General features: G+C 48.9%; 3 protein-coding genes across 7 annotated transcripts in view; all 3 read right to left on the minus strand.

Moving 5' to 3' along the window:
- SART3 (spliceosome associated factor 3, U4/U6 recycling protein) overlaps positions 1–27,196 on the minus strand; it is a 382,087-nt gene that overhangs the window by 268,183 nt on the left and 86,708 nt on the right. The window lies entirely within an intron of this gene.
- The window catches only part of SELPLG (selectin P ligand), a 304,877-nt gene that overhangs the window by 163,208 nt on the left and 114,473 nt on the right, over positions 1–27,196 (minus strand). The gene's annotated exons all lie outside the window — the stretch shown is intronic.
- The window catches only part of SSH1 (slingshot protein phosphatase 1), a 72,520-nt gene continuing 53,441 nt past the window's right edge, over positions 8,118–27,196 (minus strand). For all 4 annotated transcript variants that reach the window (XM_050749647.1, XM_050749648.1, XM_050749649.1 and 1 more), the window contains 6 exons: positions 26,845–26,973; positions 23,749–23,795; positions 22,216–22,362; positions 20,437–20,637; positions 13,388–13,934; positions 8,118–10,163 (listed from right to left, as the gene is read on the minus strand). In XM_050749647.1, coding sequence (XP_050605604.1) covers positions 8,907–10,163; positions 13,388–13,934; positions 20,437–20,637; positions 22,216–22,362; positions 23,749–23,795; positions 26,845–26,973 — 2,328 coding nt within the window. In that variant the 3' untranslated portion in view covers positions 8,118–8,906. The remainder of the gene's footprint in view (positions 10,164–13,387; positions 13,935–20,436; positions 20,638–22,215; positions 22,363–23,748; positions 23,796–26,844; positions 26,974–27,196) is intronic.

A 27,196-nucleotide genomic window follows, 5' to 3' on the forward strand; every position in this document is an offset into this window, starting at 1 on the left:
GCTGGTCTTGAACTCCTGGGCTCAAGCAATCTGCCTGCCTTGGCCTTTCAAAGTGTTGGGATAACAGCCGTGAGCCACTGTGCCCAGTCAAATTTGTCTTTTAGAGTCGGATGCCGGAGCATCCTCTCCTAGGCTGGGAAGTTGCTAATGTAAATGCCAACACACTTTATTTGCTGAAGCGGTTTACAAAAAAAGGAATTTCGGGCTGAAAATGGACTCTTAACAAGGTACTTCAGGATACACAATTTCCATTTAAAGGCAAAATATGGTGAGTATGATCTATGGAAGAGAAACACACCTTGTGTCACTCCAATAGCCTTTGGAGCAAGAAGTGGGTTCAATTTCCCAGGGGCTGGGGGCTTCGTCTCCAACTCACCTGCTTTCTTGCTGAAACCACAAGGAGATGAAGATGCATCTTCGTCTGGCTTCTTTCTACTTCTGGGGTGGGAGAGACAGCTCTGGGAAGGGTTTCAGATGCGGAGGGAGCAGTTCCCATCTGGCTTCATCAGTTTTTGGATGTACCTGTAGGCAAATGACTTCCACTCTGTAGGCCCGTTTTTCCATAAACTGAGGATAATGCCAAAAAGGCAGTAAATAGAAGGATCCCAAGGTAGTCCAAAGAGTCCAAGAAAGTTAGAAGGAAAAGGACTCTCCTCTGCCTCTTTTTTTTTGAGATGGAGTCTCACTCTGGTTACCCAGGCTGGAGTGCAGTGGTGCGATCTTGGCTCACAGCAACCTCCAACTCCCGGGTTCAAGTGATTCTCCTGCCTCAGCCTCCTGGGGAGCTGGGATTACAGGTGCCCGCCATCACGCCCGGCTAATTTTTGTATTTTTAGTTGAGATGGCGTTTCACCATGTGAGCCAGGCTGGTCTTGAGCTTCTGACCTCAAGTGATCCACCCGCCTCGGCCTCCCAGAGTGCTGGGATTACAGGCGTGAGCCACCGTGCCCGACCCTCTCACCTCTTTTGAGATATGCATCACAGACCGCAATGCCCAGTTTGGAGGATTCCGGGGGTTTCCTTAGGTAAAGCACATAGAAGGAATGTGATAAACATAACCTGGTTTTAGGCGGCAAGGATGCGTGGGTGGGTGGTGTTTCCTGGGTGGGGCTCACTTTGTGTGCTATCAGTGGAGTTCTCCTTTAGAAAGGGCTTCTTTACCATAAAGTGAATCCCCCTAAGTTCCGAGTCATCCTCCGTGCTGCCTTTGGAGCCTCTCCCAAACATCTTGCCAAGAGGGGCTTCCCCAGGCATAAACACAAACAAGCATGCGGATTCTCCCCAGCAAAACCACCTCCACTGTGGGTGTGATCTGGAGTCACACCCAACTGGGAGATGGTTACTCTGAGGAGGAAATCAGGGGAAAAGCAGTCAATTACAGGAATATTGTCCTAGGGCCCTGAAGAAATAAGTATCGGATGAGTTTTATGAACACATACATTGTTAGGGTGGTGTGGGTGTTGTCTCCAAAAAGCATGTGTGCGATGTGATTGTAACTAGCAAAGCGTGAGCCCACTCAGTTGCATCACATTCTTATTTTCATGGTTTCTAAACTTGGCCATCAGAATTCCCAGGGAATCTCAGAAACATACAGATTGCTGGGGTCCATTCCACCCCATTCATGGCTGGAACCCAAAGAGAATTTGTTAGCTATCTTCAACCTTGCCAGGGAACAGTGTCTTGAACCATGACCCTCAGTGATTTGTTTTGAAAACATTTTACAGAGAGGGCTAAATTATAGCTTGGTAACACTATTAGAAGCATTCTGCGGCTGGGTACGGTGGCTCACGCCTGTAATCCCAGCACTTTGGGAGGCCAGGGCGGGTGGATTACCTGAGGTCAGGAGTTTGAGAACAGCCCGACCAACATGGAGAAACCCTATCTCTCCTAAAAATACAAAATTAGCCAGGCGTGGTGGCACATGCCTGTAGTCCCAGTTACTCGGGAGGCTGAGGCAGGAGAATCGCTTGAACCCAGGAGGCGGAGGTTGTGGTGAGCCGAGATCATGTCACTGCACTCCAGTCTGGGCAACAAGAGCTAAACTCCACCTCAAAAGAAAAAAAAAAAAGAAGCATCCCGCTAAACTTTTAATATTCAATAAGCAATTCTTAATGAAAATTTGGCACCCCATATAGATTTACCTAGAAGGGGCTGGGCACAGTGGCTCATGCCTATAATCTCAACACTTTGGGAGGCTGAGGCAGGAGGATCATCAGAAACCAGGAGTTCAAGACCAGCCTGGACAACATAGTGAGACCCCATCTCTTAAATAAATAAATGAATACATACATACATACATACATACATTTAGCTGGGTGCAGCAGTGTGTGGCTCTGGTCCAAGCTACTTGGGAGGCTGAAGCAGGCTTGCTTGAGCCCAGATCAACACTTCAGTGAGCCATGACTGCCACTGCACTCCAGCCTGGTGACAGAGGGGGACCCTGTCTCAAAAAAAGAAAGACTTACCTAGCAGGACTAAATGTGCTAATTAGCATGTGAGTAATCTGGTCCCCTTGACAATTGTAATTCTTTTGGTAAAGTAATAAACTTACATTCTGGTTTATTCATCAGTCGTTTGAGTCCAGTTGAGAAAGCAAGTCCAGATGAACTGAACAAAATACTTCCTGGCTCTGCAGGCACTGGAATTTAGGGGTCACACCCAGGTACTTGCGGCAGTCAGTGCTCACCAAATACATGTGCCCCATACATTTCCCAGTCTCCCTGGCTGTTGCGTTCGGACCCTGTGACTGGGCCTCGCCCACTGGAAAGCGAGTAGAAATGATGTATTGCATCCAGACAGAGGAGACTGAGTGAATGTGAGTCCTCCTTGGCTACACAGTTGAAAGCAAAGAACTCTAAGGTGGCAGAATTTTAAGATGGAAGTTGAGGTGGCTCACACCTGTAATCCCAGCACTTTGGGAGGCCAACGTGGGAGGATCACTTGAAGACAGGAGTTAAAGACCAGTCTGGAAAGCAAAGTGAGATGTCATCTCTATAATACATTTTAAAAATTAGCGGGGCAAGGTGGTGCACACCTGTAGCCCAGCTACTGGGGAGGTTGAGGTGGGAGGATCGCTTGAGGTGGGAGGATTGCATTAGCCCAGGAAGTCAAGGCTGCAGTGAGCTATGATGGCACCACTGAACGCCAGCCTGAGTAACAGAGCAAACTGTCTCAAAAAAAAAAAAAAAAAAAAAAAAAGGAAGCACCTCTGCTTCCTGAGTGTCCAAGGGAGGAGAGCCACCAAAAGCTGCCTGGTGTGCAGTGGCCTGGAACATGAGCATGTACCTTGGAAATCAGCAGTACTCAGCCTCCAGAGTCCTCCTCTCCCAACAGGGCTGGGGGGAGCAGGTTAGATGTTCTCTAGTGCATACCTCTGGCTTTACTTTTTCTACTTGTATGGGAAGAGAACCCACCCAAAGTCCAAACCCTTTCCTGGTGGATAACTTTTTTTTTTTTGGTACACAAAGGACCACCCACAAGTGGGCCTGCTCTTGCTTACTGACAAAACTAGAAAGAAAACAGACTAGTCCTGGGAGGAGCTAACATTTCTTCCCGTGCTCCTTTCTTTGGTGTAACTTGTCCAGGTTTTCTAGCAAATAACTTAGCACATAACAGATGCTCAATAAAGACTGTCCATGTCAATGACGACGACGATGATGTATCAGACTGTCTTGGCAAGGGTTGAGGAAGCAGTTTCCTTTTTTATAAACTCAGTCATCAGGAATTTATAAAGAAAAAGTTTATTTTCATCACAAGAAGCACACACACTATATACAATACACACCAACAGAAGTAAAAAAAAAAGTGCATTCTGCATCTTCTACTGCAAATTCACAGTACAAAAGATACTGCCTTTAAATATATTATTAAAAAAACAAGAAAAACAATATAATAAAAATAATCATCAATATCGTAACGCAATTCACGGGAACCCACTGGCAGCTTCTGGAAAACCAAACAACTCCTGGTGTGGAGCTCCTGATTGGGGGAGGGACGGGGATTGGTCTGTACCTACATTTTGTTGCAAAAGAGCTCAGGACACTAACAGAGAGGAAAACAAGGGTGGCCTAGGTGGTAATAAAATGTCTATGAAAGAAAAGTATGATTGTGTGACTGGGGAATGGGCAGGTGCTGGACTCTGGTGCAGAGGCCGCCTGGCCTGCATTACCCCACAGCTGGATAGCAGACCAAGCTACGTTCTTTCATTGGCTCCTATGGGACGCGGCGTCGGCCAATGCCTGCCTGGCCTGCAGGAACTACCAGTGTTGTTTCTAGCAAGGCTCCTTGGAATAGATAGGAACACACAACGTAAAACTGCATAGCAGAATAAACACGTATGGAGTAGGACAAGCTCACATCCCAATACCGACCGCTACTGACAAGATCAAGTATCCAATCACAACAGATGAGAGTTGAACAGTTTTGCATAAATACATAGTATTTGTAAACTATTATTAAGGCACTCAATTGTAAAACAATAATTACAGTGTAGGAAAAGAGGGAGGAAGCAGCTATCTTCTCATGCAGCAAGGCCGACAGGAAGGACAGTGGGGGACTGGTGACCTGCTTGTCGGGACTCCTGTCTGAGACAGTGACTGAAGCCAGGGCCCCAGCACCTATGGCCAAACAAGACGGCAGTCTCTCCAGAACCACCCAGGGCGGCTCTGGTCACAGTTTCATTCCAGATCATTAAGGTGATTTGCTCTGTGGCTCAGGTGACGTAATGTGTCTGGATGCACATGATCATTTGACTTGGTTTCTATACTCAAATATACAGATGCAGAGTGAACTCACACACACAGGCATTCCATTGCAGAGCAGACAATGACAAAACAAGTGGCTGGGGACAGGGGTCATTCAACGACCTTCGTTTGGCCTGCAGTGTCTGCAGGAATCTGGGTAGTGGCACCAAGATGAGTGAGCCTGCTCCGTGCTAGCCAGGTGTCACCAAGTTTCTGATCTACCCAGCTCTTGCCAGAGGTGTAGGGGGTCCCCTCGCTGAGTTGGTGTTTAGAGGAGCCCTGCTAGGTGGCCAGCCAATGAGGAGAGTTTTGGGCACAATGTATTCTGGCATCAACAATTTCCCACCAATGAAAGGCAACTCCCTCTCCAGATGTCTCAGGCGAGGGGACTTAATAGGATCTTGACTCAATTATGTCGCATGTGTTCCCGCTAGGGAGACAAGGTCCCCACGAGAGTGGTGGGGAAATTCAACAACTTTCTAAAATGGACTGCCCTAAGAGTGTGTTAGTCCAGGGCCGTGCTGAGGGTCTGTTCTGTTCAAGCTCAGCTCCATACTGCTGCATCCTCTGGACTTCTCCAGGGGAAAGGGCTTTAGATTACCGGAATGCTCTTTAGCTGAAGAGGGCAGGGTGGAGCAGAATGGGCTTGGACAGTACAGCTGTCTGTGTGCACCCGGTGAGCAATCTGTATGCTTAAGCAACAGGGTGCCAAGGAGAAGGGCTTGCCACCCAGCAGAGAGCTATTCAACGGCCCAGAGGTTGGCTGGGGTCCCTGCGCGGAGAGCAAGCAAGCAGGGAATGTAAAGAGAAACAAACTTTGTTCTTAGGAAATACGTGCAACCAGGGACCTTGCTAGAAGACGCGGAAGTAGCCATAAGAAAAAGAAATGGAAATCGTCATTATCAATTAACCATCCGAGAGCAGCCTGGTCCTCCTCTTCCCGTGACCACTATCCCCCTTATACTTAACAAGACTTGAAGAGAAGACCTTCCTGTACCAATGCAAGGTGAAGATGTAGAAAAGTTCAGTCTAACTTTTGGCATGCCACATGAATTAATGTGAGACAGAAAATAAGATTCAGCTGTTTATACAGAGTATCAAGCTGATTTAGAAATGTTCCTTTTGTCCCAATTCAACAAATGCATTCAATGAAAATGACAGTCATAAAAAATCAGTGCCTTGCACAGCACAGACCCCTGCCGCCTCCGCCTGCCTCTTTCCTGTGATACTTATGTTTGGAATTTCCCCCATCAGCTAAGGTTGCATACAAAGCAAGGGCCAAGATATGGCATATTTTACAGTGCGGACAGTATGAATTTGTCTTTGCCCAGGTGCCCCAAAGCCTGATGGAATGCTCATCTTGTTCATACAGCATTTTATTTTTTTGAGATGGAGTTTCACTCCCAGTTTCACTGCACCCAGGCTGGAGTGCAGTGGCGCGATCTCGGCTCATTGCAACCTTCGCTACCCAGGTTCAAGCAATTCTCCTGCCTCAGCCTCTTAAGTAGCTAGGATTACAGGCACGCGATACCACACCCAGCTAAGTTCTGTATTTTTAGTAGAGACGGGGTCTCACCATGTTGGCCAGGCTGGTCTAGAACTCCTGACCTCAGATGATCTGCCCGCCTCAGCCTCCCAAAGTGCTGGGATTACAGGCGTGAGCCACCACACTCAGCCGCATCATACAGCATTTTAAATAGCCACGTGCCATCTGTTTACATGCAACTGATCTGGGTTCCAAAAAAAAAAATCTTTATCCTTTTCTCCAGGCCAGAGTATTAAGCATCAAGTCAAGAATGCTTCACTTTGCTCTGAGGACGGGATCAGTGCTCTTGTCTGGATATTGACATGCTAGCTGTGCTTCAGAAAATGAATAGGTAAGTTTGCCAGAAGCCAAAGACCAACTTGTATTCTCCCGATTCCACACCCCACCCCCCAACTCTTTAGATAAGAAAAATTATGGCTTTCAAAATTAAAGTTTTCAAAAATATATCATTCTCATACATAGACGTGGTTAAAAAACCAACAAAAGCCTGTCATCACTAAATGTAAAAGGTTATTTTGACACAAAAATTGATCTACCACATGAAATTTGATTTGGCAAAAACATACTGAACTTGGTATTTTTTGAGGCTATGCTTTTGTTGGCTGAGGGAGAGGGGGACCAACCCACAGGGTTTCAGGAATAAGTGGATAATCACCTTTTAAGGTGATTTTAATTGACACTAGTGGGAAAACAGCTTCCTATAAAGTAATGTATGTATTTTTAAAAATCACTCCAAGTCCCGGAGAGAGGATTTTTGCAAAAATTCTGCCCACTAGGTGAAATACGGACTCGCCTTGTTCCCGTGGACCCGGCCTGGGGTGCTTTCTACAACAATCAGCTGGCCCTTGAAGGCTTTCTGGTTTCACTGAGTCAATCTGGCGGACCCAGCTGAGGGCAAGATGGAATTGTGGAAGAGCTTCAGACAACTGTGTTCCCCTGCCTTCTCCCACGTACGCACCTACTCCATCCTGCACAGGTGAGGCTAGTGCGGGGCTGGAAAAGCTTGTGGTCGGGAGGAGGGAAGGATCTGGCCGTAGGTGTCAGAGAGGCAGAGGGCTTCAAATTTACCCAGTTTCTTCCTACAGGGCCATGGGCAGCCCTGTGTGGCAAATCAAACCAGGTAAAGGGCCTGACCGTAAGTATCTCAGGCTTTGTGGGCCACGTGAATTCTGTCACATATTCTTTGCTTTTTTTACAACTCCTTAAAAAGGTAAAAGCCATTGCTAGAGCCAGGGAGGTTGATGCTGCAGCGAGTCATGATTGCACTACAGTACTCCAGCCTGGGAGACAGAGCCAGGCCCTGTCTCAAAGAAAGGAAAAAGGAAAAACCATTCCTAGCTCACGGGGCCACATGCCACAGCTTGCTGACCCCTGAATTCAACCTTTCTGCCCTTCAACAAGCTGCCTCGCCCTCTTGAAATGTTTTGATATCCAGCTTGCTGACACCTTTGATTCAAGCCTGGCGCAGTGGGACTAGCTGAGCTCACCTGAGTCTTAAAGGGGCCGCCCACAGAGCCAGGCAGCGACTACAGATCCCTCTTTTACTCCATCACCACTGCTGGGAAGAGCTGGAGGGAAACAGGAAGCAGTAATCTCACTGCAGGAAGGGGCAACCGTAAACATCCGGGAAGCGTCCCGACAGTCCCGTTCCTTTCGGGGAAGCTGCTGAAATCTCCTTTCCCTTCCCTAGATGGGCCCTAGTGGACCTGAGCAATCTGGGCTCCCAGCAGGACGATGTGTCTCAGAACCACCACCTGAGCCAGACACTTGAGCAATTTCAAACCTAAACACAACCATGTGGTTCAGCAGCAGAGGCTCAACAATGCGGGTGGGTCCTTCCCCTCCAGATTTAAACTTCAGCATTAGCGACAACTCAGTACAACCCATATATTTTCCCCCACCAGACCCCTGTGCTTGTCAAACACGTAACAACACAACCAGGACAGAGAGCCTGCACCGCCCTTTGGGCACAGAGTCAGCTCAACAGCGTGGGGCCACCCATCTGATGACTTTACCCAGCAGCGCTTGGGGCTGTCAGGTTAAAAGTCTTGACACGTCTGGGGTCCCAACCGAAAAACAAAATGAAAAGTTTTTTTTGGAAAAACGCTTTCAGACAGAGCATTATTCCCTGGAACAAGTCTTGGTCATTCTTGTGTTTTAAAAATAAAAAGCACAGCGAGAACAGAGGTAGGACTTAACATTGCCATCGAGAGTTTTCTGCGAGGTCCAGAATGAGCTAGAACGTGTGCGGCGGTGAGGCTGCCACCACCAGGACTCTTCTTTTGCAGGCTGCGAAGGGAACAGTCTGGACGTGTGCGCCTATGTGTGCACGTTCTTCCTAAAACACGGTTCTTCTTGAAGACACGGTGGGAGTGGAGTTTTGTGTCTCCTGGCCGGCGGCTCCTGGTTCTTCCAGACCACACGACTGATAGCTCTCCTTTTTGTGCTGCATGTTGGTTAGTTTCTTCTCCTCTCTATGGCAAGAGTAGGGGAAAAGTTAGGATGACTTCAATCGTTTAAGGGAAATCAAGATGTAAGGGGTCGATCAAAATCCACAGTGAAAGTGAGGGAGGGATCATATGAAAATATCTGCCCGGCCTGACGCAGCAAAAGGCGGGTCAACTTTTGCTCATCCACGAAGGGCTCTTTAAGTTTTCTGGGGTGGGTTTCCCTGATGATTTGGAGGTTGCTGCTGGGTCCCTCGGGGTTGCCTGGGGCTCATGCAAGAAGGAAGATTCGCTCAACGTGGCGTCCTGGGAGTCAGCGCCGGTGGAAGGGTCAGCCTCACTGGACAGGTCTTCCGTGGAGAAGTTGAGACTCCCGAGCTTGGCAAGGGAGTGTGAGCGCTTCAGTGGAGAAGAGACAGTGAGGCCTGCCAGCCGGAGCCGGGTCTCAATCTCCTGCGTCCGCTGCTTCACCAGCCCAGGCTTCCCACGGACGCTGTGGATGCTATCGCTGCTGGAGCTCCGGGTCAGGTTGGAGCTCATGGAAGAGGAGGTGGGGGTGTAGCAGATGGTCTTCAGAAAGTCTTTTGAGAAACTACTGGTGTGGTCCAGGCGGTAGAGGAAAGGAGGGGGGCTCTTCAGTGAGCCTCCTTCCAACGAAGCGGGGGCGGCCTCTGATTTCTCATCACTCCCAGCCTGGCCAGGCATAACCAGGGGGCCCAGCTCGTGGAGCGCGGCTAGATCCTGGCTCTCCTCGGGGATGCTGGCCTCCAGCCTGCCGGCAGGGCCGTCCCTGGAGGGAGGTGCTGGGTCTGTAGGCACGCTCTTCAGCCGCTCCAGTTCTTTGGTGTGCTTGCGGACCAAGCCCGCCTTCTGCAGCTGAATGATGGACTCCTGGTGCTGCATCAGGTAGCTGTTGGTTGTCGGCTTCTCAGATTCGTTACTGAACAGAAGCCTCAGGTCCTTGGCTGGCTTTGTATCTTTCTTGGGTGGCGATTCTTCCTTTGTTACCACTTCTGTGCTGGGAGGGTTCTTATCACAGTGAGAATTCTTCAAAAGGAGGGACTTTGGCAGGACTTTTGGGGTCTCTCTGGAAGGTTCCAAAAGGCTGGTTGGTGGTTCTAGGACAGCTCCAGCCCCAGGGCCACTGGTGTCTGGCCTCCTGGAGCCTGCTGGTGGTAGGAACGGGGGAGGTTCAGTTGGGCCGGAGGCTGGCTTCTCCGGAACACGGGACCTGTTGGCCATGTGGGCCACGGGGGAGGACGTGATGTGGGGCAGGAAGGCTGGCTGGGTGCAGATGGCGGGAGCACTGAGGTCCTCACATCGCTCCCTGGAGGCCTCAGGAGCCCCACTGGCTGTAGGGTACACGCAGTCGGCACAGGATTTATAGGAAGGCTTCACTTTGTTAAGGATCCCAAATATAGCATCATGCTACAAGGAAGGGACAAGAACATGGTGAGATGGGGCAGTCATGAGCAAAGACCAAAAACATGAGGGAGGGCAGGGAAAGGCATGCGAGGCAGGGCTGGGGGTCAGGCCTGGAGGAGCAGCTCTCATTTCACTTAGTACCGACAGCCAGACCTCCCGGAGCCCACTTGATTGTGGATAACCACCGTGCCTGGCCTGAGGTGGGTTTTATACGCCAACAGAAAACAAGTTTAGGCCAGGTACAGTGGCTCACGCCTGTAACTCAGCACTCTGGGAGGCCGAGGCAGGCGGATCACGAAGATGGGAGAGCAAGACCACCTGGCTAACATGGTGAAACCCCGTCTCTACTAAAATTACAAAAAATTAGCTGGGCGTGGTGGCGGGTGCCTGTAGTCCCAGCTACTCGGGAGGCTGAGGCAGGAGAATGGTGTGAACCCAGGAGGCAGAGCTCGCAGTGAGCCGAGATCGCGCCACTGCACTCAGCCTGGGCGACAGAACAAGACTCCATTTCAAAAAAAAAAAAAAAAAAAAACCGTTTACATTGTTTCCTAAGGAAAACCCCCTGCCTTCTGGTCAGTGAGGATCTAAGTGAACGTCACACACGCCTCTATGTCCCCACCCTTCACTTCCTCACAGACCAGTTGATAGGTACCCAGTGGTCCTGGGAATGGACTAGAAAGCTGTGTGAAGAGTCCCAGGGGAGAGAGGGACAAGTTCAGAGTCTCCACGGGGGGAAGGCTGCCCAGAGGAACTGACACTTCAGCTGAGGCTTCTGGGACAAGCAGGTGTTGACCAGCCAGAGACAGCAGCATGCAGGCCCAGAAGCAAAGCGGGAGGAAGGAGAAGGGCACCCCGCACCCCACCCCACCTGCACAGGACTGTAGGCTGGAGGGCAGGACAAGGCAGGGGGCAACAGGGCTCTGTCTCTCTCTTTCAAATAGATAGAGATAGGGCCCTACTATGTTGCCCAGGCTGGTCTCGAACTCCTGGGCTCAAGTGATCCTTCTGCCTCGGCCTCCCAAAGTGCTAGGATTATAGGCATGAGCCAGCACAACCCACCAGCTCTCTCTCTCAACACCTCCTGATGTCCTTGCCCCATCCTCGGAGCCACTGTGATCCCAGGCTCCCAGCTTCCCCTCTCACCCCACCAGCCTGCCTATAGACCACAGTCAGAGGGGGCTCATCACCCGCCTGCTTAAAGCCCCCGCCATGGCTTCCGGGGTTTTCTTTTCTTTTTTTTAAATGGAGTTTCACTCTTGTTGCCAAGGGTGGAGTGCAATTGTGTGATCTCAGCTCACTGCAACCTCTGCCTCCCGGGTTCAAGCGATTCTCCTGTCTCAGCCTCCTGAGTAGCTGGAATTACAGGCATGCACCCCCATGTCCAGCTAATTTTGTATTTTTAGTAGAGACGGGGTTCCACCATGTTGGTCAGGCTGCTCTTGAACTCCTGACCACAGATGACCTCAGATGATCTGCCCACCTTGGCCTCCCAAAGTGCTGGGATTATAGGCGTGAGCCACCATGCCTGGCCCAGGGTTTTATCTCATCTGTCTTTATGGGTATTTGCTTTGTAGGGAAGTGAGGGAAATCCATAATTAGTATTTGATTTGGAACATTTTATGGAGGTCGACAGATGCAACTGCCCAGTTTTGTTTGCATTATAACATGCTGTTAATAATAAACTGGCTGTATACTTGAATGCATCTGTCAGGACCCCAAGTGCCCCAACTTGAGAACCACGGCTGTCCTGTGAGACGGGCAGGTGAAGCCAGAGGGAACGAAGTCAGCGGCAGGGCAAGGGTGGAAGCAGAGACCAGGCTGCACGGCCACCCTTCCCCTGAACCAGCCTTGGCTCCTGCATCACTTCCCCCATGAAGGAGGATAAAGTTTGGCTGGAATTAACGAATTTCTCAGTAAGCACCAGGTTGAAGCTCAAACCTTGTGGCAGATAATCCACTAAAAATGGCAACTCCAAGAGACTAATGGAGTTAAGTATTAGAGTCTAAGTTGGAAGGTTGGATACTTGATAATGTCGGGAAATTACTATCTTTTTTTTTTTTTTTTTGAGATGGAGTATCACTCTGTCGCCCAGGCTGGAGTGCAGTGGCACGATCTCGGCTCACTGCAACCTCTGCCTCCTGGATTCCAGCAACTCTCGTGCCTCAGACTCCTGAGTAGCTGGGATCACAGGCACGCACCACCACACCCAGCTAATTTTTGTATTTTTAGTAGAGACAGGGTTTCACCATGTTGGCCAGGATAGTCTCAATCTCCTGACCTCCTGATTCGCTTGCCTTAGCCTCCCAAAGTGCTGGGATTACAGATGTGAGCTACCGCATCTGGCCCTATCAGTTTTTTTAAAGGTGACAATGGTATTGTGGCTATGTTAACATACTGCGGCATTTATGAATAAAATAATGTATCTGAGGCCAAGCGTGGTACTCAAACCTGTAATTCCAGCACTTTGGGAGGCCAAGGTGGGCAGATGGCTTGAGGTCAGGCTGGGCAACAGTGAGACCTCATCTCTACAAAAAAATAGAAAAAATTAACCGGGTGTGGTAGCATGTGCCTGTGGTCCCAGCTACTCAGGAGGTGGAGGTGGGAGGATCACTTGGGCCTGGTAGGTGAAGGCTGCAGTGAACCATGATCATGCCACTGTATTCCAGCATGGGCAACAGAGTGAGAACTTGTCTACAGTATGTATCTATCTGTATCTATAGTATATAGTATATACCTATAATATATTTATTTTTAGATATAGGTATCTATATCTACATCTGGGATTGGCTCCAGAATCATCCAGGGTGTGGGGAAGTGGGTAGGCATGAGATGAAAAAGCATAGTCACGTATCGCTAAAGGCTGAAGTTGGCTGATAAATTATATGTTTTAATTTTACATATGCAAAAAGAAATTGAGCTGGAAGCCCCGCCCAGGGTATGGATAAGGTATATGGGTGAAGATGGCGTGCAGAGATATGCATTATTCCTAAGAGATTCCCAATTCGCTATATAAGGTACGCATTACATACCCACAGGCAGAATCACCGTCTGAAAGAACCCTCAGGTCCCTGGAGATGGGAGCTGGGGGCCCAGCAGAGGCAATAGAAAAAAATCAGCTGGGTGTGGTGGCGCGTGCCTGTAGTCCCTGCTACAGAGGCTGCGGTAGGCCAATCAGAGTGGGATGGAAGGGACGAGGTGTGCCACCCTGCAGGCCGGGCCCTGCCTACCTCCGTGCCGTCGGGACAGCTCCTCTTGCTGTTGTTGTTGTTTAGGTTCTCCGAGTTGAGCAGGTTTTGATCAAGTTGGGTTGGAAGCCGCCCCCAACTCCCTGCTCCCAGGCCCTCCTCCCTGTCCGTCTCCTCCACCTGCGGCAAGGAGCCACTCTGGCCTTTGGGACTCCCAAACTCTAGTTTCTTCTTCACATCCTTCTCACAGAGTCCGGACCCCTGCTGGGGCTGTCTGGCTGGCCTGTGCACCTCTGCAGGTAGAGCAGCTTCCTCCAACAGAGCCTCCCTCTCCGGATCCTGCAGGTGGACCAAGCTGCCAGTTTCATCCTCGGGGGAAGGCAGAAGCGGGTCTGAGAGTCTCCGGAAACAGCAGGGGAGGGGGGGCCCTAAGCCAGGCTGGGTGGCATCATCCAAGCAGGGAAGCTGGACTTCCAGGGTGCCATCTGGGGTCTCTGGCAAGAAGTCGCCGGGTCCCGCAGGGTCATCCACAGGCTGCTGGAGGTTGCTGTCTGTCTGCTGACGCCACAGCTTGTTGTGCCGCTGTTTGCTGCGGGGAGAGAGGATGGAGGAAGGTGAGGGGAGGAGGATGGTGCCTAGGGGTGCTGGGAGGAGTGTGCGGTGAGCCAGTGAGGGGCTGCCCAAGGTCGGGGCGCCAGGGACGATCCATGGCTCATTCAGGTAAAGCCTCTCTCTATTCATTTGTTCCCAAGAAACACAAGGATGAGAAACAACACTGGGATCTTAAGTTGTCCAGGCTCGCACAGGAAGCCTGATGTGACTTTCTGCCCCAATGACAACGGGGAAGGAACGCGGGGGCGTCTAGACTTCAATCTGTGTATCTGTGTTTAGTGCTGCCTCATTTTACGAACTTCGTCACGTCAGTTACACTCCATCTCTCATTTCTCTGTCAAATAAGAATAACAACGCTCTCCTAACTATATTGTAGGAATATGAAGAGAATCAAAGCAGAGTATGTACAGATCTATACACGATGATACCACTATACACACGCATAATGCACTGGAACACATTTGGGAAGATCTCGGAAAACTACAAAGTATTTGTGTAGGTCAGTTTTTAAACAATTTCTTCTACTATGATGACATTGTTTTTATAATCCTTTTTTTTTTGAGATGAGAGTCTCACTCTGTGGCCCAGGCAGGAGTGCAGTGGTGTGATTATGGCTCACTGCAGCCTCAAACTCCTGGGCTCAAGCGATCCTCCCGCTTCACCCTCCCAAGTAGCTGGGGCTACAGGCATGTGACACTATCCTTGGCTAATTTAAAAAAAAATTTTTTTTTTTTTTGGTAGAGACAGGGTCTTGCTGTGTTACCCAGGCTGGTCTTGTACTCCTGGTCTCAAGCGATCCTCCCTCAGCCTCCCAAAGTGTTGGGATTACAGGTGTGAGCCACTGCACCAAGCCCTATAATAAAAATGTAAGGCATAAAAAAAGAAGTTTACAGTGAAATAAGGTAACTAAGTCACCCTTAAGGACCTTAAAGTAATACCAATACAGGCTTGCAAGGGTTAAAAAGAGAGAGGTAAATGTAAGAGCACACTGTGAGGGCGCCATTCACCCTCTCTGCTCAGTGTGCACATTCCAGCCAGCAGCTATTCAAGGACACCGCCAAGCTGCTGTGAACCCAGCCTGGAGTGCCCAGCTTAGGCTGCAAAGGGCACTGAGTGCCTGGCAGGCTCGGGGAGAGGACAGTGAGATGCTCACTCTTCCTCCTCCTCCTCCTCCTCTGGGCCTTGCCTGGGGATCTGTCCAGCCCTTCTGACAGTGAAGAAGTCCACAGTTGGCCGGCGCTGTTCTTTGGACCCTGTTTAACCCTGCCAGGGCACTCCTGCCTTCCCAAACTTGGCCAAGAAGCTGGTGGACTTCGCCTGTGGCTTCCTTCCAACACCGGCCTGATATCACCCAGGGAGGTTTGCTTCTCATACAGACTGACTAGAAAGGGAACCGGGAGAAAGTGACGCCCAGGTTCTGGGCTTCCGACCTTAGAGCCTGGGGTACTGGAATCAAAGCGAGGACCTCCCCACCACCCGGTGTGGGCAACAGAACCGCAGCGCTTTTTGCACACAGCACCCTGACTCAGGCCGAGTGAGGGGCCGTGGTGTACCTCTCCCTCCTGCTCCCCACTGGCTGTGTGATGGGGGACAGGTCAGCCTCTCAGTGTCAGCTCATTATCCCTGCCCTGATCCTCGTAAAAGGGGGATAACCTGTACAGAACTTTTTAGGGTGGGAGTTCAGAGACTTTAAAATAAGCTCCATTTATTATTTACCACAAGCCAGATCTGGAAGTATCTGTAAAGGTAAACTTGTTTAGCACTGCAAAAGGAAAATAAATCTTGGGACCCTAAACTCACTAAGCCAAAGGGAAAAGTCAAGCTGGGAAGTGGGTCACACAAATCTGCCTCCCATTTTGGTTCCTAAATAAGATGGCTATGAAGATGAAAAGCTACACACCTCCCTCATATCTTGCCCACAAGGAAGTTCCTTGCTGTCCCCAAGATCTTTACCCTAAAGCTTTTCTGTTAAAATTCACCATAGCAATGTAAATTGACCACTGTCTTCACAGGTGGGAGGGTGGGTGGGAAGGAAGACAGAGGACAGGACTCAAAGTCATCGCTCTACGCTCTACGGGCCTGACACAAATGCGTATCTGATTGTCTCCTCTGCCCTATTGTTTATGTTATGCAAAAACGCAGATTCACAGAGCCAGACGAAGGCATGCAGGACTCTCTTCCCCCTACCCCGCCTCACATGAAAATTGTGTATTTCTCAGTATCCCACCCTTTCCCCTTAAAATTTGAAGCCCTCAAAATTATCTTCGGAGAAAGGCACAGACCTGTCTCCTGGGTGCTCATCCTTAACACTGGCAAATAAACCTCCTGAAATGATTGAGACTTGCCTCGGTCATTTTGCTTGATTGACAGACAGCGCTTATGCAAACTTCACAGCAGCCCTATTGGGTGGGTATTCTTTAAAAACAATTTTTGAGGTGAAGTCTCACTCTGTCACCCAGGCTGGGGTGCAGTGGGACAATCTTGGAACCTCTGCCTCCCGGGTTCAAGCGATCCTCGTGCCTCAGCCTCCTGAGTAGCTGAGATTACAGGCACGCGCCACCACACCTGGCTAATTTTTTTTTGTATTTTTAGAAGAGATGGGGTTTCACTATGTTGGCCAGGCTGGTCTCAAACTCCTGACCTCAGGTGATTCGCCTGCACTGGCCTCCCAAAGTGCTGGGATTACAGCGACTGACCCTCAAATTTTTTTTTTTTTTTTTTTGAGACGGAGTCTCGCTCTGTCTCCCAGGCTGGAGTGCAGTGGCCGGATCTCAGCTCACTGCAAGCTCCGCCTCCCGGGTTCCCGCCATTCTCCTGCCTCAGCCTCCCGAGTAGCTGGGACTACAGGCGCCCGCCACCTCGCCCGGCTAGTTTTTTGTATTTTTTTAGTAGAGACGGGGTTTCACCGTGTTAGCCAGGATGGTCTCGATCTCCCGACCTCGTGATCCGCCCGTCTCGGCCTCCCAAAGTGCTGGGATTACAGGCTTGAGCCACCGCGCCCGGCCAAATTTTTTTTTTATGGCTAAAATACATATAAAATGTGGGCCACGTGTGGTGGCCCAGCACTTTGGAAGGCCAAGGTAGAAGGACTGATTGAGCCCAGGAGTTTGAGACCAGCCTGGGCAACATAGTAAAACCTTGTCTTTACAGAAAATATGCAAAAAACTAGCCGACTATTGTGCGCACCTGTAGTCCCAGCTGCTTGCGGGGCTGAGGTGGGAGAATCATTTGAACCTGGGAGGTTGAGGTGTCATGATCATACCCTGCACTCCAGCCTGGGTGACCGAGTGAGACCCTGTCTCAAAAAAATAAATAAATGAAACAAAATTTGCCATCCTGACCACTTTTTATTTATATATTTTTAAAATTTTTATTTATGTATTTATTTTTGAGAAAAGGCCTCACTCTGTTGCTCAGGCTGGAGTGCACTGATGCGATCATGGCTCACTGGGGTCTTGAACTCCTGGCCTCCCAGGTTCAAGCCATTCTCCCGCCTCAGCCTTCCAAGTAGCTGGGATTACAGGTGCATGCCACCACACCCAGCTAATTTTTGTATTTTTAGTAGAGATGGGGTTTAACCTTGTTGGCCAGACTGGTCTTGAATTCCTGACCTCAAGTGATCCACCCGCCTCAGCCTCTCAAAGTGCTGGGAGTACAGGCCTGACCCACCACACCCGGCCTCATCTTGACCACTTTTAAGTGTACATTAAATACATTCATAATGTTGTGCAACCATCACCACCATCCAGGCAGCCTCCAGACTACAGTCTCCAGAACACTCTGTCTCTGGCAAAGCTGAAATTCAGTACCCAACGAATAATAACTCCTCATTCCCTTCTTCCTCCAGGCCCTGGCAACCACCATTCTACCCTCTGTCTCTATGACTTTGACTAAGTAGCTCATATGCATGGAAACATACAGTAGTTCTCTTTTTGTGATTGGCTTATTTCACTTAGCACAATGTCATGAAGGCTCATGCCTGTTGTGGCCTGTCAGACTTTCCTTCCTTCTTAAGGCTGTGTAATGCCCCACTGTATGAATATGTCACATTTTGTTTGTTCATCATCCATCAATGAACACTTGGATTGCTTCCGCTTTTTGGCTATTGTGGATAATGTTGCTATAAGCACTAATGTACAAATATCTCCGAGACACTGCTTTCAATTGTTTTGGATATATTTCCACAAGTGAAATTGCTGGATGATATAATAATTCTATTCCTTTTTTTTTTTTTCCTTAGACAAAGTTTCACTCTTGTTGCCCAGGCTGGAGTGCAACGGGCACGGGGCTCACTGCAACCTCTGCCTCCCAGGTTCAAAGCGATTCTCCTGCCTCAGCCTCCTGAGTAGCTGGGATTACAGGTGCGCGCCACCATACCCAGTTAATTTTGTATTTTTAGAAGAGATGGGGTTTCTCCCTGTTGGTCAGGCTGGTCTTGAACTCCCGAACTCAGGTGATCCACCTGCCTGGGCCTCCCAAAGTGCTGGGATTACAGGTGTGAGCCACCGTGCCTGGCCCCTAATTTTCTGAAGAACAACCATACTGTTTTCCACAGCACCTGTACCATTAACACCCACATTAAGGTGAGCATTCATTGTTTTTTGTTTTGTTTTCTTTTTCAGGCAGGGTCTGGTTCTGTCACCCAGGCTGGAGTGCAATGGCACAATCTTGGCACACTGCAAGCTCTGCCCCCTGGGCTCAAGCAATCCTCTTACCTCAGCATCCCAAGCAGCTAGGACCACTGGTGCACGCCACCACACCTGGCTATTTCTTTTTGTACTTTTGGTAGAGACAGGGACTCAGCATGTTGCCAATGACAGCAATAGGAGGCAGAGAAATTATAGGCAGACAGGGGCGGGTCCCTGGCAAAACCCCACCTTCAAGCCGAAAAGCCTGAAACCTGTGTCCCAGAGTAAGAACACTCATCCCGGTGTGCCTGCTCTTTCCCGACTGGCTCCTTCTGAATAATGTCTTTTTACCAATTGAATGTTGCCTTTTCCAAAACTACCTATAGCCCACTCTGCCCCTATCCTGTGCCTATAAAGACCACAGACTCAACTGGCAGAGAGAAGCAGCAGCTGGACATCAGGAAGAAGTGCCTGGACGTCGGAGAGAGGCAGCTTGATTTCAGAAGATGGAGGCTGGATGAGGCAGAGAGGTGGCTTGACCTCAGGGGAGAGCAACCTTCCCTTCCCATCCCTTTTCCGGCTCCCCTCTCTGCTGAGGGCTGCTTTCATCACTCAATACAATTCTCCACATTCACCATTCTTCAATTCGCCCATGTGACCTCATTCCTCTTGGGCACCAGACAAGAATTCAGGACACACCAGGTGTGAGTACCCAAAAACGCTGTCACACTGGCCCTTTGCCCTTGCTGGCAGAAGGCAGCTGCCTCACACGATGAAGCAAAGGGCCCACTGAGCTGGTAACACACTGCTATCTGCGGACGGCAGAGCGAAAGGATATTATACCACACTCTGAGACCTTGGGGTCACAGGCACCCGCATCCGGACGCTGCTGTGGGGCCTGCACAGAGTTCACTCTTGCCAGTGCCAAAGAGGCCAGTTCCTCCACTCACTCACTCACTCCAGTTCTTGCACTAGTTCGCTTGTACGGTCCCTCCCATGAGGGGTTGAGTGGGGTGGGCTGAGTAAATGAGGCACCCCTGTAAGAAGTCCCACAAAGGGGTCAAGAATATATACTGCATCAGCAAGGCTGGTCTTGAACTCCTGAGCTCAGGCGATCCACCTGCCTTGGCCTCCCAAAGTGCTGGGATTACAGGCGTGAGCCACCACCCCTGACTCAGTGTTTTAAGAAGCATTTTTGTTTAAGAGATGGGGTCTCGCTCTGTCATGCAGGCTGGAGTGCAGTAGCACGATCACAGTTCGCTGCAGCCTCAAACTCTTGGGCTCAAACAATCCTCCCATCTCAGTTTCCTGGCAGCTCGGACTGCAAGTGCCTGTCACCAGGCCCGGCTAAGGTGGGCATTAATTCTTAACTCAGAAGAGGGAACTGAGGCTCGGGAAGACTGATGAACTTGCCCTGACTTGCCCTGCTCATCAGTGGTGGAACCTGGTTGCTGTGCCTCTCCAAGTCCTTGGCTTTTCCTGCAGCAAAGCCGGTGCACAGGGCTTGGCACAAAGCAGATGCCCAGGAAGCGGGATGCGCACGTGCCTACGCCACACACATGAGGCCAGGCCTTGGCTTAGAACCTAGGCACCGTTCCCTCCGGCAGCAAAACCAGCTTTATGTGTGTGCCAAGAAAATCAAAACAGATCCCTCCTGGAAACCACTCATCAAAGCCCAAACAATAGTTGTTTTTCTCAAACTGGCTCCCCCTGAGAGGCAGGATTTTGGCTGCGGAAGCGGCTGCCGGGCCGAATGGGAGCACGCTCTGCTGCCGACAGAGGCCCGGCTGGCTTGGCCACATGGCCGCTCCAGCTCCGCCTGCCAACCCTTCTCTCCAGGCAGGCACCTACCTTGCGTCCAAGATGCCTTCATACTCAGACAGCTGTCTCATAAAGCCTGCGTTGGGACGCGTGATGCTGCGCTTCTGCTTCACGTAGTTATACGCTTTTTCCAGAGGCCAGCCGAATTCCTTCATTGCATAGGCTATGACTGTGGAAGCCGAGCGACTCACGCCCATTTTGCAATGCACCAGGCACTTGGAATGGTTCCTCCTGCAGGGGTGGAAGCAGTTAGGGAGGAGGGATGGGGGAGAAGCTGTGGGGAACGAGTTAAAAAGCTCCAACGACTTCATTTTCTCAGGTTTTACCTGAATCATTTTTTTAAAGCCTGTAGTTATCTACCGCTGAAATCCTCCTACATCTGAATGTTTACGGAGCAGATGTCCACACACCCTCTAAAGGAAATACCACCACTGCAGAATCAATTAGCACACAATGGGATATCAAAAGAAATCTGTTCTGGCCTGGCCATGTTTTGTTTGCAGGGAGAGCTTCAACATTTGGCTGCCTTCAAGGACCAAGTGAGAATCTTCTCACATGGCTGGGATGGGCAAGGGGACCCTGGGATGAGAGTAGGCAGCTAACAGGATTTTTGCAAGAGCTCCTCAGCTGCTACAGCAGATGGAGACAGTGAATGAGTTACTGCAGAAAAATGGGGTCAGCAAACTGAAAGCTGCAAGGCCCTGGGGAGAGCGAGATGCTCTTCAGAGAGGAGGGCCAGGGAGCAGGAGGGAGGGCAGCCGCAGAGAAAAGCCAGGAGTGGGAGACGGGGCTGGCCCGTTATTTGTAAGGAGGCAGTGCTGGCCCAGGCCTGGCTGATTTACCAGATATGGCCCGGGGGACAGTGTTTCTTTAACTATCACTTGCTCAAGAATGTGAGGGAGCACCAGGCCAGTAAGGGCAGCACCTGCGAAACTTTATTTGTACAGAAGGCAGACCCAGCAGGTGGGAGCCGGCTCTGGTTTCCTATACCCCAAGCTTGAAATTCTCCTGCAGATCTCAGTGGGTTTTTTTCCTCCTAACTGCTGGTCTGAAGTCTCCGTCAAGGGAGTCTTGAGTATGTCTCCTGGGTAGAATACAAGGGAACTAAGATTTGGTTAAGGACACATCATGTGGCTTTGACCCAGAGGGAGACAAAGCAGAAGAGGGTGATTGTCTGGACAGCATCTCAAAGGGTTCTCTTTTTCTGTTCTTGACTTCAGTAAGGCAGAGCTGTTTCGCAGGGGAATAAAATGAGCATCAGAGATAGGTGAAACCAGTGACGGGCTCAGGGGCAGTGGGGCTGGCCATGACCTCCGATGTGCTGTCCTGTTCCATGTGACAGTAACTCAGGGAGGGAAGATGGGCTGTATTCTTAGGGAGACAGTCCCAAAGCAGCTCTAAGCTGCATCCATGCATGTTGTCCTCTAGCCCGCCTTTGGCTCAGTGACTTCCTAGGGGTGGGGTCCCTGAGTGTCCATTTGGTATCTGGGGCTTGCCTGGAATCAGAGCTGATGATGACAACTGGGGTCAAGTGTCACAATCAAAGACAGGTGGGAGAGCCTAAGCTCAATAGGGACTCTACCTGGAGAGAAGCAACCACCTTTCTCCTTTGGTGCTTGGCGTCCTGCGACTAAAAGCATAGGTCCATCCCACATCAAGTCCCCTCCCACCAGCCGACTCCTGTGTCTGGAGTCCTGTTAGTTCCCCCCTCCCACCAGCCAACTCCTGCGTCTGCAGTCCCGTTTGTTCCCACTCTCCCAGCCTCCGCAGGTCCGTTTCATCCTCAGCCCCGCCTCTCTGCCCACTTACTTCGCTTTGTTTATAAAATGATACGCTTCGTTCCAGTGGGCAAGGAGGTCTGTGGTCTCTTCGTCGTAGACTCGGATGTTATGATATGCAAATAAGCCAGGAAAAAAATTATCTATTTCTCTGGTAACATTTAAAATGTAATCAACCCTGCAATGAGAAAAAAATAAGAAACATATTTGGAGAATCAGAATGAGAAACAACGAAAAGCAAGGTAATAAAAAACTGGCAGAGAAAAGAAAAGGAAACACGCATTAACCAAGGGTCATATGTTCGTGGTGGGACTTTGGTTTTTCCTTAATAGCTACGTTTTTTTGTATTTTCTAAATGCCCTTTCGATGGTGAGAGTGTTGTTATATTTATACTAAGAAACCAAATTATTTTAAAGACCTTATAAAAAGAAAGCTCAGTTTAAAGCATTCTGGAAAATTAAATATATGTATTACTTAAATTTATAACTATTCATAACTATTATGAATATACAGAGGCTTAAAAAAAATCCCAGTGTCTTCACTCTTAAAGAGCTAAAAAGCAGACTATATCCATCCATTATCTATATCCTTGGGAATTGCCTTAAATCTTTTTTTGAAAAAAGGCAAGACAGATAATTAAGTATTTGACAGGGTCTGCTAACCCAGGTTCTGTAGTTATCTAAACTTAATCAATACTTTTACTTCTGGAAGAAAATAATGTCAGGAGTTAGAAAACATCTCAAATAGGTTTCATAATATTTAGACATGCTTAAAAAAATACCTACGAAAATCATTAATTTATTCCCAGCAAGACGAAAGCACAGAAGGGTACGGCCTTACGTTTTAAGAGTACTTTCTGTTGAAATAATGCATCTTAACCGGTAGTTCTAAAGACGTATTTTAAGGTTTGTTTAGTCTTGATTTTTAAATGTGGTAATTCTAGAATGTCATTATGTCAGGCCCACAGAACGGTGATTTTGTGACTGTGTTTAAAAAAAAAAAGTCCAGACATCTGTTCTTGAAGGTCTAGATTGAAACATTTTTCCTCCTTGCTGAGTGTTTGTCAGACTACGACAGGAATGTGCTTCTGGCCAACACTGAGCGTGAAGTTGCAAGATTCCCACCAGGCCCCAAAGCATAAGCTCAGATAGAGCCCAGAGAGGCCCAGGGATCAGAGCTGCTGACTAACGAAACAGCCAGCAGACCTCTGCATCCACACTAGGGTTTGCAGCAACTGTGCGGGGCAGGGAGGCCAGGGGGAGGCAGCACAGGGCCTAATCAATATCCAGGCAGTCCTACAGCAATTAAGAGTGTAATTTTAAGTTTTCCTCAACCCACACAATCACGAGAGACTTCAGCACAATCTAAACTCCATGAATTATTCAGGGCGTGGTGTTTGGAAGCACATCTGTTTAGCTATGCACATCAACCCCTGGCAGCCACTTCAGAGACCAGGGTGCAGGCAGTTACAGGCAGGCAGCCCCAAGGTCTCCCCCTCCATGGCAGAGTGGAGGGTTTCTAAGCTGCCTGGAAGGACAGGGAAAGACAAGGGGAGGAGACTCACCCTGAGCCCTGCAGTTCCTCCAGATTGGATGCATTCCATTCAGAGCCCTGGGAGACAGATCACACAAACTCCTGTGAGTGTCACATGTCAGCCTCAGAGCTGCTCAGGGGATGCACGGTTTGCCCTAGCTCTGGCAGTGAGGTCTTACTTCATGGCCCCTTGGCCTCAGAGAACAGAGAGAACCAGCAGCTGATATTCAAGGAGGTTCCTGAGTGAGTACTCACAGCATGGGAGGAGGGAGGAAGGGAGGGAGGGACAGAGGGAGGGAAGGGTCCCGGTCCTCACTGGCCCCTTGGCCTTAGGGAAACACCAAGTCCAAGAAAACCTGCTCTCCGTCTCCCAACTTCCTTTCCTAAGAGTCCAGTGGGGTCCTGTAAGCAGAGGTGATGACCTGCGACCTCCCACCCAGGGAAGGGCATGTTCACAAGCCACTAATTAAAGCAGGAACCGTTCTACCTTCTGGGAAGTATTTTGGCAATACTGAAAAAGTTCCCACCCTCTGACCCAGTAATTCCACTTACAAAAAGCTATCCTGAGGAAATAATCAGAATTCACACAGTGATTTAGGTAGGAGGATATTTATAATTATTTGTAATAAACCAGTGGAAACCACCCAAACGTCCAATGGGAAAAAATGAGTAAAATAAATGAGGCTGGATCTTCATGATGGAGTCTTTAAAACAAATAAATTTTGCAGAATATTTAATGACACAGGCAAATACCATGTAAGGAAAAAAAATTTAAAAAGAGAGAAGGATACTGGACTATATAAACATAAACAGTATGATCCTTTCCTTCTCTGTTTCTTTTTAAAGAAGCTACATATGCATTTAAAAAACCCCCAAAAAAACCGAAGATGGGAAAATAAATATGCCAAAATGTTAACAGGGACTACCTCTAGATTTGTGAGATTGGGAATGCTTTTTTCTTCTTTAGATTTATTTCTATTTGCAGACTTTCTGCAACATGTTTTAATTTAGTACTTTTTTTTTTTTTTTTTTTTTTTGAGACGGAGTCTTGCTCTGTCACCCAGGCTGGAGTGCAGTGGCCAGATCTCAGCTCACTGCAAGCTCCACCTCCCGGGTTCACGCCATTCTCCTGCCTCAGCCTCCCAAGTAGCTGGGACTACAGACGCCCGCCACCTCGCCCGGCTAGTTTTTTTGTATTTTTAGTAGAGACAGGGTTTCACCATGTTAGCCAGGATGGTCTCGATCTCCTGACCTCGTGATCCGCCCGTCTCGGCCTCCCAAAGTGCTGGGATTACAGGCTTGAGCCACCGTGCCCGGCCGTAATTTAGTACTTTTAAAAGTACTAAATTTTTGTACTTTTCATCATTAGTATCGTTGAAAAACCTTCCATTCCCAAGCATTCAAAGGACATGGAACGGCGGAAAAAAAAAAGAAAGAAAAGAAAAAATGATCACTTTCCTCTTAGGAAATGCGAACAACATAGTGTCATAAAGAGCAAAAGAATCCACCTTTGTCTTCCTTGCAACTTCCTTTCCCAAGTTCCCAAGAGGGCAGACCCCTCAGGACCAGGGGTGGCAGGGCCCTAAGCAAGCTGGCAATGTGTGACACTAGTTGAATTTTCATATTTGAGGGTGAGGCCCAAACATAAAAATTCCTTTAGTATCTCTCATGGAAAAAGTGACATAAAGCACTGAACCACACCAAAAAAATAACGCGAGCGCCACTGAAGCTGTGAGCATCCTCTTGCTGTGACTGCCACCTAGTGGAGAAAGACAGGACGAAGGTGCCTTCTGTTCCCTTCTGACCAGGGAAATCAACAGACTTCCAGAGAGATCAGTGCCCACAACTGCCCACGGCTTTCAAATCCACACATGTACATACATCTTAATCAATAACTATGAAATCTATATAGATTTGTACACAGAAATATATTAAAAATACACATATCTATATATCTACATAGATATCATGACATACACATAACTTAATTACTTCCTACAGAAAACAAAATTTACTAAAATTTACTAGCACTAAATTTACTTCCTTAGCTTTCCCAGGAAGCGCTTTCTCCTCTAACAATGGTTACCATTTATTAGCACCTACAGAAACTGCACTCGGTGCTTTAAATATGTATTTTTTGTTTTATTTTATTAAAAAAACCTATTTTTTAGAGACAAGGTCTCACTGTGTTGCCCAGGCTGGCATTGAACTCCTAGGCTAAAGCTATCCTCCCGCCTCAGCCTCCTGAGTAGCTGGGACTACAGGCATAAGCCTCTGTGCCCAGTTTGTATTTTATTTAATCCTCATAGTCATCCCTTGGGGTATAGGATGAAGAAAAAAAGAGGGAAAGTGACTTCTTCCAAGCCATATAGCTGTTGAGGCTGAGGAGTGGGAACCCGGGCCCTGGTGGGCCTTGATCTTCATTACACCACCAGGCCTCTCTAATTTTAGTAACGTGCCTTCCTCTATAGCCTCTCTGACTTTGAAAACCTGCCAGTTGCCTTCTATGGAGATTTACAGCATTAAGATAATCTGAGCTAGCCGCGGAGGTGCACAGAAATCAGTACAACCCACCCAGAGCTACAGGACCAGGGTGAAGGCTTCCAGCGGCCCTGGAGCCGGGCATGGAAAAGCTGTCTGGACAAGCTCGGCGGGAGCTCCGTGTCAGCCGTGTGATCTCTCCTCCCTGTTGTTTCTCATGTCTCACGTCTCAGGATGCCTAGGCATAATTCTGGGGTTTGGTGAGGATGCTTCCTTTAGTAACTGGGGCTTTTTTAGCCCACAAACCACTTGGAAGTAACGGATGGGGCCTATGTGTTAGTGACCGAAGAAGACAAAGGGTTTGAGGGAGTCTGAAACACATGCCAGCTGACTAGGCCAAATAGCCCCCAAACAACTCCCCGCAGCTCAGCCGGGAGCCACGCCTCAAACAGCTGGCTCAAGAGCACATCAGCAGGCTGCAGGCCGGAGAAGGCGCCAAAGAGGGGCGCTCCTGCCAGCCAGGATGGAGGCTCTGGCAACTTAAGTTTTTTGCCGGCTTTTTCTCCTGGACTTGCTGCAAACTCCAAACAACCAGGGTCTGATTTATGTCCCCTAAACCAGATACTGCCAGGGCCATGCCTCTTACAAGATAAAGATGATCGAAGATAAGGGAGGGCTTGTCCATTTGTCCCAAGATAAGTAGCATCTCGTTGTCTATGAATTCCTTGAATTCCTTCAAGTTACAATTCATCTGTTTCTCTAATTCATTACGGATCTGTGGAGTAGAAAATATTAGGAAAAGTGATTTGTTAAAGAAAACAACTGTCCGCCTCAAAAGAATTAAAGTTACAATACAAACTGTGGCTATTTCCAAAAATGGTAGTTTTTTTCTCTTTCAGGGTAATACATTTAGACACACGCAACATACATGCGTGGGTGGCAGGAATGCAGGTTACTCAGCTTAGAAGTAAACTCAACTGGGTTAAGTTTATTATTTC

The sequence above is a fragment of the Macaca thibetana genome, chromosome 11 (assembly GCF_024542745.1).
Source record: "Macaca thibetana thibetana isolate TM-01 chromosome 11, ASM2454274v1, whole genome shotgun sequence".
NCBI classification, from domain to species: Eukaryota; Metazoa; Chordata; class Mammalia; order Primates; family Cercopithecidae; genus Macaca; species Macaca thibetana.